Source organism: Filicampus tigris, chromosome 18, assembly GCF_054856515.1.
Source record: "Filicampus tigris isolate MCC_2025a chromosome 18, RoL_Ftig_1.0, whole genome shotgun sequence".
NCBI lineage: Eukaryota > Metazoa > Chordata > Actinopteri > Syngnathiformes > Syngnathidae > Filicampus > Filicampus tigris.
This window is the reverse complement of record NC_141234.1, coordinates 458,188-482,324: the sequence shown is the minus strand read 5'-3', so window position 1 is coordinate 482,324 and position 24,137 is coordinate 458,188. Positions and strand designations below refer to the sequence as shown.

General features: G+C 47.7%; 2 protein-coding genes across 4 annotated transcripts in view; one reads left to right on the top strand and one right to left on the bottom strand.

Annotated features, from left to right (window-relative positions):
• dtnbp1b (dystrobrevin binding protein 1b) overlaps window positions 1–11,271 on the top strand; it is a 55,281-nt gene extending 44,010 nt beyond the window's left edge. The window contains exons 8-12 of one of the 2 annotated variants that reach the window (XM_086014615.1): window positions 389–527; window positions 611–2,088; window positions 8,001–8,171; window positions 9,262–9,405; window positions 10,442–11,271. In XM_086014615.1, coding sequence (XP_085870741.1) covers window positions 2,043–2,088; window positions 8,001–8,171; window positions 9,262–9,405; window positions 10,442–10,674 — 594 coding nt within the window. In that variant the 5' untranslated portion in view covers window positions 389–527; window positions 611–2,042 and the 3' untranslated portion in view covers window positions 10,675–11,271. The other variant, XM_086014616.1, reaches the window with a different exon arrangement.
• Window positions 11,272–13,224: 1,953 nt separating this feature from the next.
• jarid2b (jumonji and AT-rich interaction domain containing 2b) overlaps window positions 13,225–24,137 on the bottom strand; it is a 75,140-nt gene continuing 64,227 nt past the window's right edge. For both annotated transcript variants that reach the window (XM_086013660.1, XM_086013661.1), the window contains exons 8-20: window positions 22,417–23,800; window positions 21,359–21,579; window positions 20,529–20,837; window positions 19,819–19,911; window positions 19,618–19,736; window positions 19,458–19,528; window positions 19,206–19,320; window positions 19,026–19,131; window positions 17,897–18,079; window positions 16,944–17,074; window positions 16,116–16,284; window positions 14,956–15,063; window positions 13,225–14,878 (exon numbers count right to left, since the gene is read on the bottom strand). In XM_086013660.1, the coding sequence (XP_085869786.1) occupies window positions 14,657–14,878; window positions 14,956–15,063; window positions 16,116–16,284; window positions 16,944–17,074; window positions 17,897–18,079; window positions 19,026–19,131; window positions 19,206–19,320; window positions 19,458–19,528; window positions 19,618–19,736; window positions 19,819–19,911; window positions 20,529–20,837; window positions 21,359–21,579; window positions 22,417–23,800 (3,231 nt within the window). In that variant the 3' untranslated portion in view covers window positions 13,225–14,656. The remainder of the gene's footprint in view (window positions 14,879–14,955; window positions 15,064–16,115; window positions 16,285–16,943; window positions 17,075–17,896; window positions 18,080–19,025; window positions 19,132–19,205; window positions 19,321–19,457; window positions 19,529–19,617; window positions 19,737–19,818; window positions 19,912–20,528; window positions 20,838–21,358; window positions 21,580–22,416; window positions 23,801–24,137) is intronic.

Sequence of the window (24,137 nt, the reverse complement as noted above, 5' to 3'; positions counted from 1 at the left end):
TCAGTTTTTCTGTCACGCCAATGCAATACACTTGTCCAATACAAATACTTGATTTAATTAAATGAATAAATCATTTTAGTATTATATATCGTAATTCTGCTGGATTTGACAAATAATTACATTCAAAAATACCTTTCAGTTGAAAATAAATTGGATTAATAGCATGCAATGACTTCATGATTGATTGATTTTTTTACACTAAATTTGTATTTAATTGAATCAAATCTTCAACCACACAGGCTGTTTCACAAAAATCATATTAAATTAAGATAACCAAGGGGAAAGCACAGTTGTATTCAGTGAAATTTGTCATCACGGAGATGAACTCGCCTCGTACCGAATAATCCTCCCATTTTGTCTGCTTTTCTGCCTGTTTGCAACCCACCAGCGTGCATGCAAATGAAAGCGTGAAGCTGTGACTCAATGAAGGCCGAGTTGTCGCCACGCATCTCCTCGCTGTCGTCTCACACAAAGGAGTTGAAAAGTTTGCGCGTGGCCTGGAGCTTTTGCATCCACGCAAAGATTACGTAAACCCCTCACGCATGCTGCCCGTTTCCTAGGCAACTGTATTCTTCCTTTCTTTATTTTGAACATGACTCTCATCCGACAGCTCCCTCGGCTCGGCTCGGCCGCTTTCGTCCGCTGAGGCCTGCCTGCCTGCCTGCCTGCCTGCCTGCCTGCCTTCTGTTCAGAGGCTCTTGCACTTTTCCCAAGTTTAGGCTAGATGATGGGGCAAAACATGTTTGGAATTTGTTTTGAAAAAAAAGAGTACGATTTATCAAATCTAGCAATATTTTCATGAAAGACGATAACATAACAAGGTGCAGTGCAGCTGTGATCTAAGTCCAAACATCTGTCAAATGAATCAATATCTCATGAAAGATCATAACATTCACTGATACTTACATACCTACGTTCCAACATCTGTTCAATCTAGCAAAGATAAGAAGTGACATTCACTTATACTCGCATGGACTTAAAAAAAGAAAGCCTAGCCCAACAGTGGTCTAAGTCCAAACAACTGTCAAGTCTATCAGTATCTCATGAAAAATAATAAGTAACATTTGCCTATACTAACATGCACTTATAGAACAAAGGTGTGATGCAATGGTGGTCCAAGTCCAAACATCTGCCAACTCGAGCAGTATTCGTGACAGGTGATGAATATTCTTCACTTACACTGGCAAGCAGGTAGGGGAAACAAGTGCTTTGCAATAGTGGCCCAAGTCCAGACATCCATGAAATCTGGGAATATTTCTTGAGTCATCTTCTGTTTTACTAAGGTACAGTTGGACAAAAAAGTCTTGTGCAGTAGTGGTCCAAGTCCAAACATGTCGTTAAGTAGGTGTTGTATCTCAAGGCCCCACTTTGCTTCACTATGGCACCTTTTTCGGTTCCCCCGTGTTAATGATGTCATTTCGCTCGTGCGTCTTCAGATCAATTTTGCCCTCGTTGTTGTCGTCGTCGCTGCGTTTCCGTCGTCAATGAGCCGTGCGCGGCGGGAGCAAATGAGGCTTTAATGCTTCCCGTCAGCCGCACTTGAAATGCATTGAAAGTCAGTCAGGGAGGAGGAGGAGGAGGAGGAGGAGGAAGAGGAGCTGAGCTCTCAGTGAAGGACGCGTGCGTGCCGCTCTTCTCAGCATCACGCTTATGAGTCGGATTATCACACACAGAGTTTCGATTTTGCGCACACCTCCCGTGACGGAGCGCGTTGCTGTTGGGCTTTCACCTTTTCACGTCCTCGGAGGATGCCGGCCGTTCATAGGTCACGCACACACTTCAGCATCTGTGCTTCCTCCTCCTACCTCGTAGCTCCCCTCGCATCCTCTCTCTCTTTCTCACTCTCGTCGTGCAAGCCTCGCCTCGGCTCGACGCAGCCGCAGCATCTCACTCTCCCGGATGTTAAAAGCAAGAAAATGCTGCGCGCTAACCATGGAGCGAGCGTGAGGATGCGTGGCAGGCTGGTTTAGCATCTTTTTGGGGGGCCTGCGAAGGACCGTCTTGTCTCGAGGGGGGAAAAAAAAAACAGATACGCATCCAGGATGTCCACCACGCCTGCTGCGTCCGACGGGAGCCAGAGGAACTCTTGTAAGCAAACTTGCCGCTTTTAATTAGATTTTTTTTTTTCTAAGAAGCAATATCTGTGGGGGTAGGGGTGGTGTGGTTCAGAGGTGAACATAAGCTGCTATTTACACCTGATGAGCTGTAGTACTGGCCAGACAGATGTCAACAGCCAAACAACTATAAAAGTAAAAATGTGCCCCTAAAATAATGCGACACTTAAAAAGTGGAAATGTGTGATCCTAACCATAGAGCGGGAAGTGGAATCGAGACTTAACCCGATAACCCGAGAGATGCGGAAATCGGTGAAAACAGAGTCTGCTAAGTTGATTTCTGTAGTTTAGGCTTTGGTGGAATTTTTTGTAATAACATGAGTGTGATCATAACCATAGAGCGGAAAGTGGCATTCAAAGTTGAGACTGCCTGAGAGATGTGAAAATCGGTGAAAGAATGGCACCTTTTAAAAGCCTATCCTGGACTTCTCTGTTTTATTGGGGGTGGGAATAACACCACCGAAGTTTACCACAAATGGAAGAAGGGAGTGAAGATAGCCATAGAACACAAAGTAGTACATGAAGTCTCAGTGACGCTTGGTAAGCAGCGTAAATTACGTTTCTATAAATGCATGCGTAGCATTAGACATTACATGTCATATTGGCATTAAAGTACACTTTTGCCGAGATGCCGCTAGACAAATTTTGCTTGGACCCTTAGTACACCCTCAATTTTGAATGAAACAAACAATAAAACAAATGCGTCTTATACACAAGAAGTGATCGTTACTTAGTAAGTCACAATTGAGCCACATAACTACAAAGGCGCTTGCGTTCGCTCAACATTTGTGACTAGGCGCAGTTTTAGCCACGCCCCAAAAATCATGAAAACTGGAGTGATGAAAAAGCGGCTGACCAAATGGACACGATTCTCAGCCTTTGCACGTTTTCAGACATTTTTTTTCAAACATGTTAAATATGGCTCATGAACTAAATCCCAATGGTTTGTTTTGGTCTTTGTTGATGTTGTTTTTTTTAACCAGTCACGTCTTGTCAGGTGGGCCTTCCAAAGGGAAGTCGTTTTACTTGATTGTAGTTGGACAGAGCGCTTAAGTAAGTTTATAAAATAAGAGTGCAGTGGAGCCTCGTCTTGTGAGAATTTCATTTGTGTGCGTGCATGCATAATGATGAGGGTCTTCATTTTGTTGTTGCTGTCAAGTGTAAAAGCTATTGTGTGCGTGCGTGTGTGTATGTGTGTGTGTGTGTGGGAGGGAGGGAGGGAGGCTGCTGCTTCATTGTGGCCTTCAGGGACACACACACACACACAAAGTTGTGTGCTGAAAAGTGGGTGATTGATAACGTGATGTGACTCATTTTGACTCATCATACACGCACACAGCACAAGATCATAGTGGGAGACGAGGGGGGGTGCAGGCTTGATGGAATGGCCCTTTTACGGGTTCCATTATTACCAGCGCCCCCCCTCCCTGCTCTCTTTCTCCCTCATCCTCCAGGCGTTCATCCCCATCTCCTTTCCCCTCCTCCCGCTACCGTCGAGTTATTTATTTGCCCACAATCCCTCGCTTGGCCTTGCCAGGGCCGAGGTGTAATGATGTGATCGGTCGGCAGCCACGAAAACCGAACAGACGAGAGGTGTCCCGCTCGCTCCTTTCTGGGCGAGAAAGAAGAGAAATTGGACGGCGCGAGGAACGCATCGCCTTGATGCTAAACGTCGAGCTGTCTCGCTATCGTGAACATGAAATTGTCGCGCGCAAGAATAACCCCGCTGAGCCTGAGTCACATGCTGCTTCGTCAAAGTAATGTAAACACGACACGAAGCAAGCAAGCATGCTCAGCGACGCAAAATGGATGACAAATGCTGTTTGTTGAAAGCTTTAAAAATGATCAGACGTGTGTGGATGCTAACCGAAGCGGTGTCTGTTACAATCACCGGTCAAAATACAGTCGTGCCTTGGCATACGAGTGACCCAAATTACAAGTTCGTACGATTTATTTATTTATTCATTTATTTTTAGGTTTTGACTTGCGAGAAAAAACTTGCGATAAGAACATTGTGTAACATATTCCTTATCCTCTGTGAAGAACGACTAAAGTCACTGTGACTCTCTCAGCAGTTGTGACCATACAAAATGTTGTCTTTTTTTTTTAAATTTCTCAATTTTCAATTTGCAACTTTGTTTTTATGCTGGAAAGGATCAACATCATTTTCAGTCACTTCAATGTTTTGGTGTGGCGAGCGCGATAGCTACCTCTGAAGACAGAAAATCTGCCCAGCCAAATTGGTTCCCTCCACTCGAACTTGAGACTCGCAGCTCTTGAATAAAAAAATGAATAAAAATGGAACGTGACCTCCTTTAACAAGGCACTAATTAGCACGTGGCTAACGTGGCTTGTTCTCCCTGTTACCGTCTGGTCCAGATGTCCCGAGAGCGAACGATGCTAGTATAGAGCAGTGTTTTTCAAACTTTCTGGAGTCAAGGCACATGTATTTCATTGAAAAAATCCCGTGGCACACCAGCAGCTGAAATTGTGAAAAAAAAAAGAAAAAGCTTATTTTAACAAGATAAGTGTTATGTTGTTTATGTAAGCATTTTTTAACGTTGAAGAATGACGAATGGCCTATTTTTCTTGTATTTATCACCTAATAGTTTTCCATTTTTGCCACACTTTACATTATTTTTAAATATTTTTGTCAAAATGTTTGTTTGTTTTTTGGGGGGGGTAATTCTAATTGTGTTTTTCTTCTCATATTTAAAAAACAATCCCAAATATTTTGCCATTTTTCTCCCCTAATATTTGGGGATTTTTGTGGTCTGATAGTTTGTTATTTCCAGACATATTTGTCAGTCGGTTTGACCAAAACAATGTTACATTGATTGGCTTTTGTCTTGCGTGTCTTCTAAACACCTAAATGCGGGAGGTCTGGTCCAAAGCGGAAGTACTTGTTTTGATGGGCAATTCCGGCGGCCAAAGGTGAAAATTGTCCACACTTGGGTTTGATAAAACAAAATAAGGCTGACTGGCGTTTGTTCTCACTGCCTTTCCGGTCTTGTCCTGTCTTCCAGCGCAGTGATTGTTTCACTTCATGCTCTCTTTGGAACTCCGCCGTGAACATCTTGTGTGTCGGGGACAAAACAATCAATGTTGTGTTTGTTACTGGCAGCTCAGGGAAATGCCTTGGGCACAAACCTGAGCACTACTAGCGAGCAGCTAAAAACGCAGAGCCGGCCGAGAGAGGCTTCACGGAAGGAAACGGCCGCCGTCCGCAACGTCGAGGCTGCGCTGGGCTGTCTGGGAATGAAATATTAGTCCGCTAGCGGCAAACGTGTCCACCTGGGAGAAGACAGCTCATTTCAAGCTTCCCGGCTCATAGATATCCGCGTCGTGTTTCACCATCGATGGATCGTTTGTGATTGCTGGCATCACCCAAACGAGATTCTGGGCTGTAGCTCAACATTTTCAGATCAAAACATAAAAGCCCGTCTCTGAGGACTGCCGCGTTCACAATGGCAGCTGCGCACTCGCCGGCTCTTTGCCCGAGCTGGGCGTTTGATCCTTTTCTGACGGTCCGTCCTTCGTCCTTCGTCCTCCGTCCGCGACCTGGGTACCCTTCTGGTCTCGTCCCTCCGTCCTTATTCATAAAAATGTCCATCCTCGTCCTTTTCAGGCGGTTCCGTCCTTACGTCCGCCCCCACCCGGCACGAAAAAAAATAGTCATTCCATTACGTGAGAGGGGAGGGGGAAGCGCTTGAAGCGATCATGCTAGATTCAGCATTTCGATGCGTGTGTAAGCATGTCGATTAAGACAATCGTAATGGTAGAAAAGTTGATCTGTTTGGAAATGTTGGGGCCTCAAGGTTTGACTCCGATTCCGAGCAAACACTTGCATCCACTTTCCTACCGCCTCCAATGAGTCGGTTGTGTCCGTTCAGCTGCAGTGGGACGCTCAAGGGCCCGAATGGCGGTCCCTGGCATCTGCAGTCTGGCGCCACTTCCTCTCCAACAACCTCCTCTCCCTCCCATCGTCTCTATGGCGACAAATAGCAGATGGGAAGTGTATGTTTGTGAGTGCGAGGACAAACACTTAGCTACACACAGGAAGTGACAGATTGAAGGCAGGCTTCTGTGTTTGTGTCATTTTCTGGATCCTGTTGCGGGTACGCATTTCAAACGCAGGTGCACCGCCATACAACACACACACACACAAATGTAAACCATGCATCAGCACAGTTACATGAAACATAGTCTTGTTTTATGTCCTAGGCCTGGCGCACAATGAGACTCAGGCACATCTGAACTGGACAATCGCAAAAAATAGATACATAAAATGCATCGACTCTAGTACACTGCAAACATGATGCAATGGAAAAATTATTGTTTTTTAACCATAAAAACAAGGTGGGATTTTCAGGGGAGAAGCAGAGCGCCCTTGCCAATGTAATACAAAGAAAGGACATGAGAGAGAAATAAAGGTATAAACAATACATGTTGGTGTAGCAGAAGCAGAAGTGTGTGTGTGTGTGCGGGGGTGTGTGTGCACGTGTGTGTGCGCGCGCGCACGTGTGGTTGAGTCAGTTTAAGGATTAAAAAAAAAAAAAATGAAGTGAAGCTCATTTCTGAAGAGCTTCTTATCATTTGGGCGCTCGCTTGATGAAAGCACCTGCCACAAACTTGTGATTTCTAATCCCTCTTCGCACTTTCTTCATCTTCATCTTCATCCTCCTCATCGTCGTCAGCTCAGCCACATCCTGCGCCGCCTGCCACATCTTCTCGCTGCTCCGCGGGCTTCTATTTTTAGCCTTTGCTCATATTTAGCCGGCGGGGTCTTTTCTTTATAGTGCTTCGCAGATGTCGGATGAGCGCCCGCACACAATCAAACGGAGCAAAGCAGCAAAGGCAAGCAAAGTGCAATTTGAACGAGAGCGACGTGGCTGGCCGAGACGGTGCAGGAGGACGGTGGACCGATAATCACATCAACATAAGACGGGCGGCTCTGACCTCGGGCCGTAATTGTTGCCAGACTGCCGGCGACCCAGCTGTCGAACCGCGCTGCGCTTGAAAAGCTAATCGAGCCGATCTCGGCGATACGTTGCTTTTCATTGACGTTTTTTTGGGGGGGGGGGGGGGGGCGGGGGGGTGAATATGTCACGTCTGATTTTTTGCCTTTGTTTAATGTCATTTCAAAAGTTGACTCAAAACAAACAAAAGCACAAAAACGTTGCGTTTGAAATAGACACTAAAATGGACAAATAAAAAATGGATGTAACAATAAGTAAAAAAAGAACATACAAAATCTAATACAATTTCAAATGAACGCAATTTTGAAAATAACAAAATCATGCAACAAATAAAATTATAAATTAGAATATAAAACTGAAACAGAATTGAAATTGAAACCAAAGTAAAATGTGAAATGAATACAAAACAGAAAAATACAACATACGTGCAACAATTAAAACATTAAAAATCAAAACACGTTGGGTAAAATCCAGAAGAAAATAATTACCTTAAAAAATAGCTGAAACCAAGCAGAAAATATATACACTGTATAACATAAGCGTTAACCACATCCGAAAACAACAACAACAAACCCGTAAATTCCAGTAAGGTTCATAGAAACAAAATAAAAATCCATCCCATTCTTGGCAATTTTATACGGAAGAAAAACGTAAAAACAAATCGGCGTCCTGCGTGAGTCACGTCACAAATTCAGCAGGAAGTAACAGATGTGCAATTTGAGTGGCTGATGAGATCCAAAGAGACACGTTGACACACCTGCGCGCACGCACTTAGTGCTTGCCGGTCATCTTGGCGAATGTCCCACCGGGGCCAATCGCTCGTCACCCTGGCCTCGCGCGCGCGCGTCCGCCAATCACAGTTCAGCACGTCACGCCCCGCGCCCCAAAACCTGTGCCGCCTTTGCAGTGGAGGCGGATTGCGATCACGCGCGCAAAGCGTCGAGCGCCGAGTCGTCCGGCGATGGCGGCGGTGGGCAGCTGAAGCTGAAGGACCGACACAAGCTGCTGGAGGAAGCCTTCCAGCAGGACGTGGAGCAGTACCTGTCCACCGGTTACCTCCAGATCGCCGAGAGGAGAGGTGAGACACTGCACCGCCGCTCCTATCTGCTCTTGAGATTTCAGCCACTGACAACTCCGGCGGGCCGACTCCACTTTGACCCTCTGCCATTTGAAAGAGACTTGACCGCGGTCAAATAGGCAGCGCGCATTTGTGCTCTTGACTTCTTTGTCCTCACATTTTGCCACATTGGACTCGGATCACATTTGATACTGTCCGCAACTGACGTACTGAGACACAGCATCCGTTTCATAGCTTGGATCCTGCTCAGGTTGCCTGAACGAACGGGGATTAGGAAAACAATGTGTATGCCCAAATCCATCAAATCCAGGCCAATGTCATGAAACGGGATCAATTACATTCACTTGCAGTCTTGCGCAATAGTGGTCTGAGTCCAAACAGCCATAAAATCTCGCAAAGTTTCATGAAATGTGATAAGTAACGTTCGCTTGCGGTAAGAAAAAAAAACAAAAAACAAGTTCAAACAGCTGTCAAATGTGTCAGTAATTCATGAACAATGACAAAGAAGACTTGGACGAGCATGCAGATGTCACTCAAGTTGGACTTTGTGACTTTTGAAATTGACTTTGATTTTGGGCTGTCGAATGATTTTGGGCTGAGTGAGTGGCCCCGCTATGTCCAAATGACGGCCAGCACCGTAATTACGGAGTTAACCCATTGGACTTGTCAGTGTCTCCTGTGAGGCAAGGGGTGGGAGTGCAGTGACATAATGCACCTCCCCGTTGTGTTCTTCTTCTTCTTCTTCTTCTTCTTCTTTCTTGTGCTGTCCCCCCCACGCGGCGGCCCTGCTCCGCCCTCCTGCCTTCCTCGAGGTACGGTAGCCAATGAGGTCGTCTCTCACTGTCTGCCCCGGCCGGTTGTCTCCTCCGCTCGGAAATGCAAAACTTGTTGTCATACGAATGTTATTGTTACAGAAAAGTCACTTGCAACGTCGTTGTGCCAATGTTGCTAAAGTTCCTCCGGCCTTGCTTGGTTTTGCTTTGCCTGCTGCTTGCCGCCACCTGTTGGACGCCCGCTGCACTCACTCAAGTGTAATGACAGCCGCTTGCTGCCTTCTTCTTGATGACGTTGTTGTGGGGGGGGGTCGCAGGGCCAATAGGTAGCATGTCGTCCATGGAGGTCAACGTAGACATGCTGGAGCAGATGGACCTGATGGACATGTCGGACCACGAGGCTCTCGACGTATTCCTCCATTCAGGCGGAGAGGACAACAGCGCCGCCTCGCCCGTCGCAGGTGCCTCCTCTGCCACATTTCCACTCTGGCAATGACTTTGGAACGCCGCAAGTTTCGAGTCATTGCCACATTTCCACTCTGGCAATGACTTTGGAACGCCGCGAGTTTCGAGTCATTCCTGAATGTAGTTTGGAGTTAATCGCAGCTGCTGGGCGTCACCTAACCGTCGCAAAGTTCCCGTCCGCATATTTAACCGACCCACACGGACCCGGTCTGTCCCTCGTCAGCGTCAGCCAATCGGCGCGGAGAACTTAATGTACACGGCACACGCAGGCGCTGCACAAGCAGACACGCCGCCCAAAAAAGAGAAATAGCAAATAAAAACAACAGACACATGCGCTCACGCGCACAGAATGGTGATCGTCGGTGAAATAAAAACAATATGGGGCGCATCTCGTTGCGTCTGTGGGACCCAAAGCTAAACAACACTGTTTTCTTTTTCTTTTTTTCCTTTATTTGGCCGCGTATGACGCAGTAACGGTAAAGTCTGTTGTCGACGCCGTTTGGCTGACTCGGACTGACTGGGACCGCGTGGGTTGGCCAAATATGCAGACGGGAACTTCGTGACGGTTAGGCAATGTCCAGCTCAGGTTATTCATATGTCGATTTGGTTGTACTATTCAAAAAGAGCTGCATAGTTACAGTACATAGCTAGTAACTTGGACATAAATGAGAAAAAAAAAAGGATTCCGCGAGACCTGAACCCGAAGGAATTGCTTCTGTTTGCTTTGCTGAGTGCGGAAGCCAAACTTCACATGCTTTTCCGTGATAGGGTATTTTTTTAACGTGAAACCCGTCACGTAAAAACATGAACATGATCACACCAAAACTTGAAAACGATCATGTCAAAAAAGAGTATCGCGATTTGACCTGCGTAGGTTTCACGTTAAGGTCATAAGTTTCTCGTTCCAAAAAAGGTCAAAACTTGGCAGTCGCATCTAACGTGAAATGAATTGTGTCAAAACACGAAACAAGAACCGTTTTCACGTATTTTTACTTGGACTTGAGTGGAATTTTGCGGCGGCGCGTCTTGCAGGACCCGAGTCTTTGAGCGCCGAGATCAGCCTTGCGGTTCCCACTCAGGCCGAGCTGCGCCACAAGCTGTCGTCTGCGTGCGCACGCGACGGGGACGAGGAAGACGACGGCGAGGAAGAGGAGGACGAGGAAAAGGACGAAGGGGCCAGGAGGACCATGAGAAGGAGGAGGAGGAAGAGGGCGCCCCCGCTGGTGCTGACGACTGACCACCAAGGCGGGACCCCCGAGGTTTGAGGGAGGGGGAAAGAACACTCCCCCCCCCCCCCCACACACACACACACACTCTGCGACTGCCACATGACGACTGCCTTAAAGAGCAAACTACACCAACTCGATGACCATTATGATCAGCACAAAATCTGCGCTCAGGTCCACATGTCGTGGTATGATTTGGATTCCGAAGAACAAAAAGTGCTGAAAACGAGCACATGGCGACAAGCATAAAACATCACCTGAAACTTACTTACGTCTTTGGACTTTTTCTTGAGCTTTGCCACTGTCTGCATCACAGAGGGAAAATGTGATGACAACCATAGAAGAGGAAGCGGACCTTACCTGTGCCATTTTGCGTTTTCTTGAGATTTTGCGTTGCCCTTTGCGGGGTCCGGTGTTTGAACCTGAGCCATAGCTTCCACATTCTCCATGCTGAGCAAATCTTATCATGCATCCGAAAAGTTGCCACTTTAATTCTGTGCGTGCGTGCGTGCGTGCGTGCGAATCCCACCTGAAGGCTTGTTTATAATTTGAGTGCACTGTGTGTGCATATTTTTTTGGGGTGTAGTGTACGTTGTTACTCTGCGGAAAAGAATGAAATAAAAGGTCACCTGAGGACATTGTGTTGTCATCGTGGTGTGTACAAGTACACTCAAGCTTCTCCCTTCCTCTATGAACATAATTGTTACATACAACACCGTAGCAAAGTGTAAACATCACATTGTTATGCAATAATAAATCATTAGGCTTGTGTGTATATACTGTATATTTCATGGTATACACATTCGTGTATTTACATGTGAATGTCAATTTATGTGCTGTGTATACAAAAATAGCGTGCGTACGAACTGTCTTTGTGGATGTGTGCATAGCTACTTTTTGTTTCTTTGCTTTTAAATGTCTTACAGTGCTTTGTCGATGCTTTTGGGTGTTGTGCTTTTGTGTCTGTGCGAAGCAAAACGACTTGATTATTTGATTTTCATTTGAATAGAATATAGAAACAGCAACATTGAAATGCAGCTCGATCTTCTCGTTTTGTTGTCTGGAACGAGTAAGGAAAAGTCTAATAACGGTATGATTTTCAATTCTTTTCTCCAAAACGAAAATAGTATATAACACGAGACACAAATGTGGGGAGATTATTCGCCAATGTGCAATCTATTTTCCTTTGGTTGTTTTACAAACTTGTAAATATAATTTTGTCGAACCCATCTAACCCTGGTCATATGACATTTACAAACAAAGTACATGTTTGATTTATTTATTTAATTTGGCTACATGTAGGTTATCACACAGGCGGGCATGTTGGTTAACGTTTTATTTATTTTTTACAAATTTTCTCATTTTATTGAATGTATTTTAAGTATTTAACAGTGGATACCAACAATTTCCTCCGCGTGTAGTTAACCTTTGTGGGATTTAGGATAGATATGGAATATGATTATATCGGATTATATGGATAGTTCACGATGTCGTCTTCAGGCGCTACGATGTCGTCATCTGCTGGTCAGTAGGAGAAATGCTAACGGTGACAACTCCCGGGAATATATTCTATTTGGTTTTAGAATTAAAAGTAGAAAATCTCACTGTTTTTAGACTTTTACTTCTTCGTTCAAGACAGAAAACTAGAAAATCAAGCTGTATGGTCCGTGTAACCTTTGGCCATTCCTTTTTCCTTCTGAAATAGGAAAACGGGAAATGATCTTCTGATTTGCGTTTTTCGTTTTGATGTATGAAGTAAAATATCGGGAGACGAGTCGTATCCCGTTTTTACTTTTAAAATGTAGAAATTGAAAAACAAAAAAGTGAACCGTTATCTAATGTGGTTATTTCACACAAATTGGGAAATAAAATGGTCCGTGTACCTTACGTTCATTCTATTTCCGATTTAGGCACGCAAATCTGTCAACAAAAAAACGGGTGTTTTTCGTTTTTCAATAATTGGAGCTGGTTTAAAAAATAAAATACGAGCCATTTTGCATAAAAACATAGCTATTAAATTGGATCATGTATCGTTTTCCTGTTGTTATTTGATGCATTTCCAGATAAACGCGAAGAATCCAAAATATGTTAATCCAAAATGCGAAATTGCAGGGATACTTTAAAATCTCGATTACAAAGTGATCAGAGGTCATTTATCCGGAAGCAGTACTTTAGCCTGTCTTCAACGGCAGCGCTAACAAAAGTAGATTCGGTTTGGCACGAATTTGAAGTCTGGGCGACATAGTTGTTATGGTAGAGCAGGTTGAGACTAAATGCATGCGCTAACCCTGAGCGCCCTCTTATGGCCCAGGGGAGTTACTGTTTTGACTTTGTAAAATAAACGATTGCAAGCCCTTTCAATTCGGAGCCGTCTCGGTCTCGTCTATTTAGTGGAGCCCGCACTTACAGCTACCAACACAATGGTGTCCCTCGAACCCTAAGGATACTTAATAAGAGAAATTATTTGCAGATTTTTGCTATTTGCAGCCCCCGCAAATGGAGGTGGGTCCACGGTATTTCAATCATTTCTTCTTCAACTAAATGAGAAAATTCTGGAAAAAAACAAAGATGTGAGACATTTGCAAAGGCTTGACAGTGAATTGTCGGCAAGTTTTTATTCAACCTCAAGTACAAACAAACTGCAAAAAAGTGAAAAAAAAAAAAAGAAAGAAAAAACAAGTAACCAACACGAGAGTCTGGACCAATAAATTAAGAGCCTCGCATTTTGTCAGCGAGCACTTTCAGACTTTTGTATCAAAAACCAAACATCGTTAAGGCCATAAAAACTTGACGACCACTTTTCTAATGTTTATTTCAACGCTGGAAACGCTCACGGCGGCGTTTTGTCTTAAATAGTCCTAAAAGAGTTTTTCAGTCTTCTGCGCGGGTGGATGATGACCAACAACAATATTTAAAAAAACAAAAAAAGTTCCAGGATGTAAAAGCATTTCTTTTCAGTGCAACATGTGGAGAGCTACGACCTTTCTGTGTGTGGAATTTTCACATGTGAAAATGTATTTAAAAAACAAAAAACAAACAAAAAAACGTTCTCTCGCCTGCTGTTTTTTCCCCCTTTTCTTCAGAAAAGTAAAGCTAAAGGAAGAAAACTAGGCTGAGGGGGCCTGGGAACGGGCACGGGAAGTCGTTATGTTTAGCGATATAAGCAGCACTTAAACATTGATTTTTGTTGTTGTTGTTGTTTTTCGTTTTCTTCTTTACACACGGGAGCGACCCTGTCGTCAGCGCACACGTCGATGAAGAAAGGGAATTGTAAGGCTTTTTCTTCATCATCATCACACTTTCCTAGCATCCTTCCCCACTGGGCTCAAGTAAGTAAAAGACATTTACAGGATTATGTACAAAAAAATTTGCCGGGGGGAAGGGGGCGGGGAAATAAACACTCAATTTCATTGACAAATGAAAGTTAAAAAAAAAGAAAAGAAAAGAAAAAAAAAAAAGAATAACTGAACATTTCACATTTGACACTAGTGGCTCTACTCGATAAAATTTAAAGACGTAAATTAAAAATGCTAAGAATTAAAGTCAGATGAAGGACTGGAAGAAAAATGGAATGTTAACATGATTGCACGTCTCCAACCAAGCGAGGGGCGGGGAGGGAGAAAAAAGCTTTTCCGCAGTGTTGGCGCTAGCTCGCGGCTAACGTCACACTTGTTTTTTCTTGTCATGATACAGTAAATCGGAAAGCGACAGCACCAAAAAAATAAGGCGGATCTCCTTGCTCTGAGGCACACTTTTTTTGCACTCAAACCCTGCAAAACAGACAGCAGAAGGTGAAAAACAAACCTAAAAATTCCACAAGGATGCGTGAAAAAAAACAGCAACAGTATTGTCTTTCAAGTTTTCGCTACGAGAGCGCCCCCCGGCGTTTTCAAAGTGATACTGCAGGAGCTGCGCCGGGAATCGGAGGAACAACTTTGGGTTTCTACTTGGGGGGAATTTGGCGGGGCGGACGAAAAGCAAAAGGGCCCCACGGCGTTTGGGGCGGCTAGTGCAAAAGCCCTCAGGACACGGCGGCCGCTTTGGCCAGCAGGCCGGACGGCAGGCGGCCCAGCGACACCTCCATGGCTCCGCGCTTGTGGGGGGCGGCGCCGCGCTTGGCTGGCGAGGCTTTGGCGGGGCTGACGGGGCGGCGGCAGGCCTCGCCCCCGACCCCGCCCCCGCCCCCGCCGCTTTTCAACATGGCGCGCCCGCACACCTGGTTCACCAAGTTGTTGATTTGCTCCTGACCCGCAAGAAAAAGATGAAAATGGAGCTCACGCAAGTTTCGGACAACAATGTGGACATTTTTTTTTTGCTGACCTCATCGTATCTGTACATCATCTTGAGGCCTCGGCACGACTTGTGCTTCTCCACGTAGCGCAGCGCACACTCAAGGCAGAACACCACGTTGTCCGTCTCCTGCACCACCTGCAAAAATTCAAATTCAATTCACACCCACTCGATCACTGTGTGGTGTTCACTTTTGGATCATTACATTTTCAAGTCCAAACTTTGAATACATTTTTGATTTTAAGCTTTATTTCCTTTTCAATTATTAAATTCCTCTTGACAGTTAAAATATGAATTTCTTTCAAATACATTTTTCATTCAAAACCTTTTACAACATACAATTTCCATTATAAGTTTACTTTTTAAAATTTGACTGCTTTGGTCATTTTCTGTTGTGTAGTCAGTTACTTGTCATTTTTTCATTTCCGTTTTTAAATTAAATTGTAACTTTAAAACTAATTTGGTAGTACGCTTTTTGATGTTTTAATTTGATAGTTTCATTGAATAAAATGTTTACTTTTTTGACTGTAATCACGAAGTTGCCATTACAATTAAAAAAAAAAGACTTAAAACAATCCAAATGTAATTACATTTTTGATATTACAATTCAAAAGGTTTATTCATGGGTCCGCTGATAGTGTAGTGGTACACACGCCCGAGTTGTGTGCGGGCAGCGTGGGATCGATTCCCGCTCAGTGACAGTGTCTATGTGTGCCCTGCGACTGGCTGGCGACCAGTTCGGGGTGTAATCTGCCTTCGCCCATTGACGGCTGGGATAGGCTCCAGCAACTCCCCGCGACCCTATATAGGATAAGCGGTTTAGAAGATGACATGACATGACAAGGTTTATTCATTTTTAATGTAAAATTTGGATTGTCATTTTCCTGATTTGACTTGGGTTTTCCAGCTAGGGGCAGGGTTGCAAACTCAGGTTTGGCTTTCAAATTTGGAATTGAAACTAGGAGTGGTAGGGTTTCAAAATGTACCTTTTAAATGACGGATTCAAACTTGGGCTAGGGGTTCAAATTAGGGTTTCCAACTAGGCTTCAAACTAGGGAATTTTCTTTTTTTGGTTATCTTTTTTTTTTTTTTTAATGTCGAAAAAATATTTGCTAGCGGTTGATGTTGTATTCAGGTGAAAATAAAAGCGATGACTTGTGGGCACGGAAAAGCAAAGTAGTGGCGGTGACCATGGAGAGGTAGCAGAGGTGGTGGCAGATCTGGCAGCGTCTCTCGGAGGACTCGAGCGCCGTCCACTTGCCGCGTGGCTTCTTGCGGCTCTCGTCGTGAGCGCCGTAGCGGGCCGCCGAGTGCAGGCCCGCCGTGAACAGCTCCTCGCGCTGGCGCATCTCCAAGTTCCTGCGGCGCCAACACACCGCCAAATAAAACATCGGCGAGCAAGCTAACGCGCTAACAGAACACAATTCGGTAACATTTTACGGATATTGTAAAATGACAACTTTTATCTCAGAAAACTGAAATTTTGCGTCTTCTAAATTGAAACCTTTATTCCGAAGATTCCAACTTTCACCCTACATTATGTCACAACTTTAATCGCATGAAATTAGCACGCTTGTAAAATCATAATTTTTTTCTCAGAACGCCGGCACTTTATTCTCATGAACTATTGTAAAATATTCATGTAAAAAATACCTTTGCTCATAAAATTGCTAGGATATTAAGAGTGCAACTTTTCTTGGAAAAAAAAAAAGCTAACTTTGTTCTCATACAGTTACAACTATCGCACAGTTACCACTTTTTGCAACTTCATTTGTAAGATTACATTTGTCATAAATGTTCACAAAATTATAGAACTTCTGTAAGAGGATGATTTTTTCCCCCTAAAAATTGTAACTTTACAACTCAGGTAATTTCGTAACTCTCGATCCTCACGTCAAACGGCAACATTACTCCTAAGATGTTTCTCGTACGTATCTTCAGGGAATTTAGCAACTCTTGCACAAGGGCGCCAACTTGCAAGTTGGGGGCGGGCGCGCGGGTGGGCGGGGCCTGCCCACCTGAGGTCTTTGAGGAGGGCGGCGATGGTGGAGAGCAGGAGCCCGTTGTCCCGCTTGGACTCGGCCGTAGCGATCTGGTAGAGCAGCTTCTCCATGGAGAAGGGCTTGGCGATGCGCCGGCACTTCAGGTCCTGTCGGGGCCGAAGCGCAAATCACTCAAGCGCAGACGGGAATGGCAACCGGCCGCACGCAACTCACGCACCGCATCAAAACGGCGAGCGAGTCGGTCGAGTCAATGAGATGCGTTCGCGATCATTCGCTCGCTCCCGACTCACTACGTCCGTCAGCAATGCCTCGTGGCTTGACCGATTCATTTTGCCGTGTGAAAGAAATGAGCCGCGGGCTAACTCTCTTTCAAAGTACATCAATCAATTGAGAATATTTCAGACGAATATTGGTTGAAACGGTTTACTACCAACTGTGACCTACAGGGGGCAGACCTTCATCACGCTGGCCGCTTTTCCGATTCATCAGTGCGACAGCGGACCAACCCAACCGGTGGGTGAGGGGAAAAAAAAAAAGCCTCAAGATAGTGACAGAAACACGTCAACAATGTTTATGCTCCATCTCGGACTTGCATCTGGACTTTGGCCACGACTGCGCGACACTTTTTTTTTCCAGAGAGTATGTACAGTACGCAGAGATGATGATCATCATTCGCGGCACACTGATCAATTTGACGGATATGTGGACTTCGACCTCTATTGCAGAGCGCTTTTTTTTTTTTTTCTTTTTCCAGATAACGTTACCGCAGTAGAAGTGAATATAATCTACAGATCAACATGCAAGCAAGATGATACAAGTCCCAAGTTTTTCAGTTTGGCAAAACGCGAGGACGAGGCCAAATTCTATCCAGGGGAAGTAACCGCCGCCATAGACAAAATCAGTCTCTAAAAATGGGAGGTAGCCCCCCTCTAGTTGTCGGTGGCTCAATTGAAGGCGACGGCCCCCACCTTGGCGGCCTGGTAGCCCAGCTTGATCCAGTGCGGCGTGGCGAAGTGCACCGTCTCGGACACGTTGTAGCCACAGCACACTTTGGACACGAAGGCGCCCGGGAAGCAGACCACAAACTGGCCGCTGCGCTGCACCGTGCGGTGCACGCGGATGCCCTCGCGGCACAGCACCTCCGGGGAGATCTGAGCAAGCGCCACGCAAAAACAAACACACACACACATCACGGGACCGTATAGAGATGATTTTTTTTACATTTTGTTTGATGATCATTAAATGAGTAGAGTGAAAGTGAAGTAACAAAAAAAAAAACGTAATTAAAGAATGCAGTTAATTGTGAATGAATTTGCCAACCTATTAATTCAATACAAATACACCACATTTAAAGTAGTTATGATTGTTCACATGTTGTATTCTTTTCATGTATTTTATTTTTTTTTACTTTTACAAATGAATACATTTACAGATTTATTCAGAATGAAATAGTACATGATTCTGCATGAATTAATTTGGATTCTTAGTATCCAAGCCGCCAATTGCATTCATTATGATTGTTTTCATTTAGTGGTACATTTCAAAATGTATTCATTCTATAGTAAATAGGGTTCAAATTTATATTGGGTTTATATCAAGGGACATGCTGACCCTGAAGTCGTGCGCTATTTATTTCCTCGCGAGTAATGACTTGATTACATTTAAAAGTCTTCATTTACTCAATTATACTGCCGATGGACTTACTGACCATAATGTCTTGAACGCGATCCATGTTTCGTGCACTTTTTGTGTCGCATCTAATTGAATTTGGAGCATAATTATAAGGTAAGAAGGCCTTCATTGATCCCACAGTGGGGACATTTTCAAATGATCATTCTTTAACGGTAATCATTTGGCCACACGTCGACCATGATGGTTTGATTTGAACCAAATGCGAGGCCTCTATAAAGGAAAAATCTGCATCATTTAACCAACTTAAAAATGAAACGTGAACTATACGCATTCAGATTGATGAGCTGACTAGGACATTGATTTCTAAAGGTTAAGTAATGTCTTCTTAGTATCGTCTTTGTATGAATTACTTGTAACTATTCATGATGCAATTCCAAGAAAAGGCAAAGGTGTGTGTGAGCGCACCATGACGTTCTTCTCGAGCATTTCCAGTCCGGGCGTCCCGTTGGCCTGCAGCAGCGCGTGGACCACTTTGTCCAGCTTGGCCTTCTCCTCAGCGGGGACGCAATACCTGCGAGCGCGCGTTCGCAGCCCTTAATACGAAAGTCACGGCGCGGATGGGTCAAGATGCTTGGTGACACCTACCAAATGCAATCAGCACCAGTGTGAAGGTAATCGATGTATGGAAGGCGATTTTGGTCTCGAGACCAGCATGAGGTAGAAAAGACCATGCCGATGTTCAGCCAGGGAACGGTGACCCCTGCGGGCAAACGGCGACAGTTTCAAAAGACGTTCCTTTGGGTCAACCTGACATCCTTTTAACCTTCCAGAAACTGGAAGAATGTCATCAAGTGAGTTGACAATCAAAATCATGACATACAGTACACACACACATACCGGGCACGGCACCAAGATGCCGCAGGATGGAGCCCGAGTTATTGGGGAGGACCGTCAGGTTCCATCCGTGTCTGCGCACAAGAGGGCGCCACGCACGCGTCACAGATTGGCCTTGCTCTGGTTTCTGGTTTTTAGGGGTGGGGGCGGGGCAGTCACTCACTTTGCAAAGGGCTCCGACTTGCCGGTGGGGAAGCCGCTGCCGTGCGTGCTGGTGTCCACCTTGCCGCAGTGCACGGCCACGTGGCCGTCGCGCTGCTCCACGACGCGCCAATACTCTTGCTGCGGCCGCAAACCGCACTTGTCAGTTTGGATTTTACACCCCCCCAAAAAATGGGGGGTTTTTGACGATGACCATGCTCACCTCGACCTCGTTGGCGGCGGGCTCCTTGTTGAAGCACATGGTCATGGTGTTGCGAGCTATCCTGAAGAAGTTGGTCAACGACACCGACTTCCCCTGTGACAGTTTCATAGTCGGTATGCAAGAAATGTGGCAAAATAACCCATTTGGAGAATTCGACATGCAAACCGATTCAACGAACGAACTGCGGCTTGAATTGACTCGACTACTTGAAAAGGGGGGAAAAATGAAACTCCAATTGCACACAAGTGTTTCGAAACAGTACTTAACGATTAACTGTAAGAGTACTGTACTTAAAAGTTAAATACAACTGAACTGAATTAAAAAATGGACTGAAGGGGGGGGGGGGGGGGGTAATATGCTGCATTGGATGAAAAGTTAAGTCACTCAACATTGGCACAGGTGCACTTTCATCATGAGCCAATGAAAAGGTTTCATGGCCTTCAAGCCTATTTGTCACTGTAGAGCGTTTTCCACAAAGCAAGTTGCTTCAATTCAACCTTTCCGGATGACCGACAATCTACGCAGACCAGAAGAAAAAAGAGGATTTTGAGTCGTCAAGGATCTTATCTTAGCCGTACGGACGCTCCACGATGTGGCCTTGCTCACCAAAACAGCAGCACGTCAATGCGAGTCAATGTCAACGTTTCATAGTGCGGTTTGCAAGCTTATCTTTTGTTTTCCGCGTTCCGTTTTGGGGCGTCGCCACTAACCTTGGAAATACATTTGTGCTGCTCGCCGAGGACGCCGTCGTCGTGGTACTCGGCCGCGCGCCGCCCGTCCTCTCGTCCGCCGTGTTTTTCCTGAGCGAAGAGGCGACGCCGGCCCGCTTTGACCTGAGCCTCCAGATCCTTCAGATGCTGGTACACGCCGTTGCCGTTGGCGCCGCCTCCGCCGCCGCCCACCACGCCGCCCGCTAGCCCGTTCTTGGGCTCGTAGCGCGGCAGCGCCGGCGCGCCCGAGTCCACCAGACCCTCCAGAGGGCCGCGGCGCGCCTCCAGCCGACGCTTCTCCTGCAGTACCTGGCGGAAAATATTCCATCACGGAGGAGCCGGCAGGTGCTTGCGCACTCGCTAGTCGGGTTCCAGTACTGTGGCTGCCCGACCCGTGGTAATGTTTCCATCTCGACTTCTGCGCTCCCAAATTTGGCGCCCCTTATGCAACTAGTCACTTGCCCCGCCTCAGCCGCTGGCATCTGCATTCGGGCCTGTTTTACTGCCGCTTCTTTTCGCTCTTGTCCTGTCCCGATGATGATGATGATGATGATGCGGCCACTGGGATATGTGGAAGTGAAGCCTTTGCGGCAATTTGAAAAGTAGTTGAGGGATTTCTTTTCTATTTGACGGTACCGCGAATTACAAAGTCAGCGTTCGAAGGTTCCAAAGTAGCCCAACAAGGATGCACATTTTCATCAGCCCGTACGTGGCGTTTTGCCTGACAGCGGACGGCCAATAATGGTGGAGGCTCGCCGGCAAGTAACCCGCATCTGCAAATATTTGCTCTGGTATATTTTCCATGAACGAAAAAGAAACAGCGAGAGCACCTCGTCGTGCAGCCGCAGACGCTCGTCGGCGCCCAGCGAGTCGTAGGCCAGCAGGTACTGCAGGTAGGCCTCCTGCAGCTTGGCCAGCCGGTCCTGCGCCGACTTGGGGATGCGCAGCAGGTCGGCCAGTTTGCTCCACTTCTTCAGGTCCATCACCTGCTGCATGCCGCCCATGTCGTTCAGCACCTGGAAGAAGCGCGCCAGGTCCACTTCGCAGCCGCCTGCGCGCCACAACCGCCGCGTTAGTAAGCACGCTCGCCATCGCGCTACTGCCGCCAATCACGCGCGGAAAACTCAAAAATCCCCTTGGCTGCTATGACGCCCTGTCAGAAAGTAGCAGCGAGAGCCGGTGCCAGCCCGTCACTTCGAACGTTCCGAAATCTGCTCGCAAGCCTGCCGTCAAACCGCCGTGTCGTTTGCTGCGTCTGAGGACCGCCCTCCGAGACCCCCGCCACACTGCATGATCATAAAAGCGTGGCGTGTTTACAAGCTTTTGGCAAGGTTTGCTCTTTGGATTGCCACAGCGGCGTCACGTTTTTACGAGGAGTCCTTTTTTAGAGCCAACAATAACAACGGAGGAGTAGCTGGCACGCGGCCCCCGCGGACCACCCCGACCATATTTCCAGCAGATTGTCCTGTCGCTTCCCATTCCTCGCCATCGCGTCGTCGCTCTATGAGCCTCTAACAAGCCTCGGCCTGCTCCCGCACAAGACCCCACCGCCCCCCCGGGCTAGTTTTCATTTTGCGCGGTTAGCTCTGTACGAAATGCAAATGTTTTGGCACGAGGAAGGGCTGCGGTGACGTCTGCAAGGTCGGGCACCATCAGCAAAAGAGGCTTTTTAGAATCGTTTGGCCGATGCGGGGTCTGCGTTCTTTTTGGAAAGGGAATAGCGATTTCACGCGGATCGAGGGCAAGCCGGCTACACGTAGGTCCGGATGCAGAATTTGTCTTCGACGCAGGTCTCAATGGCGGGGTGAAAGCGATAGCCGGCAAATGTACCGTACGTGTACGGGTGCGGACGCGGCGGTTTCAGCCTTGGCGCAGGCGCGCGTCTTACCGATGACGGGCGGCTCGTCCATGGCAATGCCCTGAGATTTGAGGTGTTTCCGGATGCAGGCCAGCCGCTGCACGTTGGGGCCCCAGCGCCGCCCCAGCATGTGGACCCTCTGCACGGTGGTGACGAAGCGCATCTCCTCGCTGAGCTTGCACTCGGGCCTCCAGTCGGGCGGCGGCACCACGCGGCACACGCCGGCCGCCTCCGCCTGCTGCCGCACGCCGTCCAGGTAGGCCATGGGGTCCTGGAAGTCGCGCGCCTCCGGCAGGAAGACGGGCACCTCGCCCAGCGCCGCCCAGCCTTCTGGGCGGCTCCGCCGGGAGCCCCACTCCCTCTCCTGCTCGCGCTCCTTCTGCCGCGCCAGCTCCTTCTCGCGCTCCCACTCCTTGTCGCGGTCGGCCGGCCGCCCCGTCAGCGGGGGCCTGAGCGGCCCCGACCGGTTGGCGAGCGGGGAGGCGGCGCCGGCGGCCTGTCGGGGGTCTGAGGTAGTGCTGCGCCCGGGGCTGTGGGAGTGATTGTGGCCGGACGAGGGAGAGCAAGCGGCGGCGGCGGCGCGGCCGTGAGACCTGCTCAGTTGCTGCTGTGCTTGTCGGATCAACATCAGCTTGCCGGCCGACGCCCGCTTGGGCCGCTGGTTGAGCGACTCTGCTGGTGCGGAGGAGGATTGTTGCGCGAGGGGCGTGGCGGACGGGAGGGCGGGCGGCTCCGTCTCGGGGGGCGGCGGCGGCTCCGTAAGGTGTCCGTTGGAGAGCGGGGTGGTGGGGGCGGCCGAGCGCGCGGGGCCCGCCTTCTTGCCGCTGCGCGTTTCCGGCGGCGGCTGAAGCTTGGCCTTCTTGGGCTCGTGGCTGCCCTTCAGCATTCCGGCCTCCACCGAGTGCAGCACCACCTCCAGGCGCCGCTTGGAGTTGCGCAGACCCTCCCGCCCGGGGAAGTCGCCCTCGAGTCTGTGGCCGTCCTCCCTGTTGTTGTGCCGCTGCCCGTTCAGCCTCCCGTTGAGGCGGGCGGCTGCGGCAGCGTCGCCCCCGCGCAGCCCGTTGGCTAGTAGCACCTGCTTGCGGGTTTTTGCATTGCTGTGATAGGCCGCTGCCGCCGCTTTTCCTGAGTGGGTCAGCCCGTTGCTGGCTGCTGGCTGGCTGTGCTGATTGTGATTGTTCGCCATGTCGCCGCCGCCGCTGCTGCTGCTGCTGCTGCTGCTGCTGCTGCTGCTGCTGCTGAGTTTGGTTTTCTTGCCCAGTTCCCTCTGCTTGGCTTTGGTGTAGGTGACGTGGCCCTTGGACACGGTGGCCGTGTACTTTTTCACAGTTTTGGACGGCAGGCGGAAGTCGCGGCTCCTCTTGGCGGCCGCCTGCAGGGCGCTCAGACGCGTCAGCCCGTTCGCTCTGGAGACCTGGCCCAGAGCAAGACGGACCACAGCACACCATTAGCAACATGGCTGCACGCACAAGCAATTGAAGGGCCACGCAATAACAACATGACAACAAATTTGGATTGCTCTACTGGTCGTTGAACACACACACACGCACGCACGCACACACACACGCATACACATCAATCACTACGCAGAGAGTCGACAGCTGCCCATGGACAGCTTTCACTCTCGTGTCCAGTGTGTGCCTGGCTGGCTATACACGCATATACGTGCATGTGCGCGACAATGGGTGTGTCTCAGGTGGCAGAGTAACTGAGCTGACAAAGGGCAGGCCATTAAAGATAAGGGGGACTGA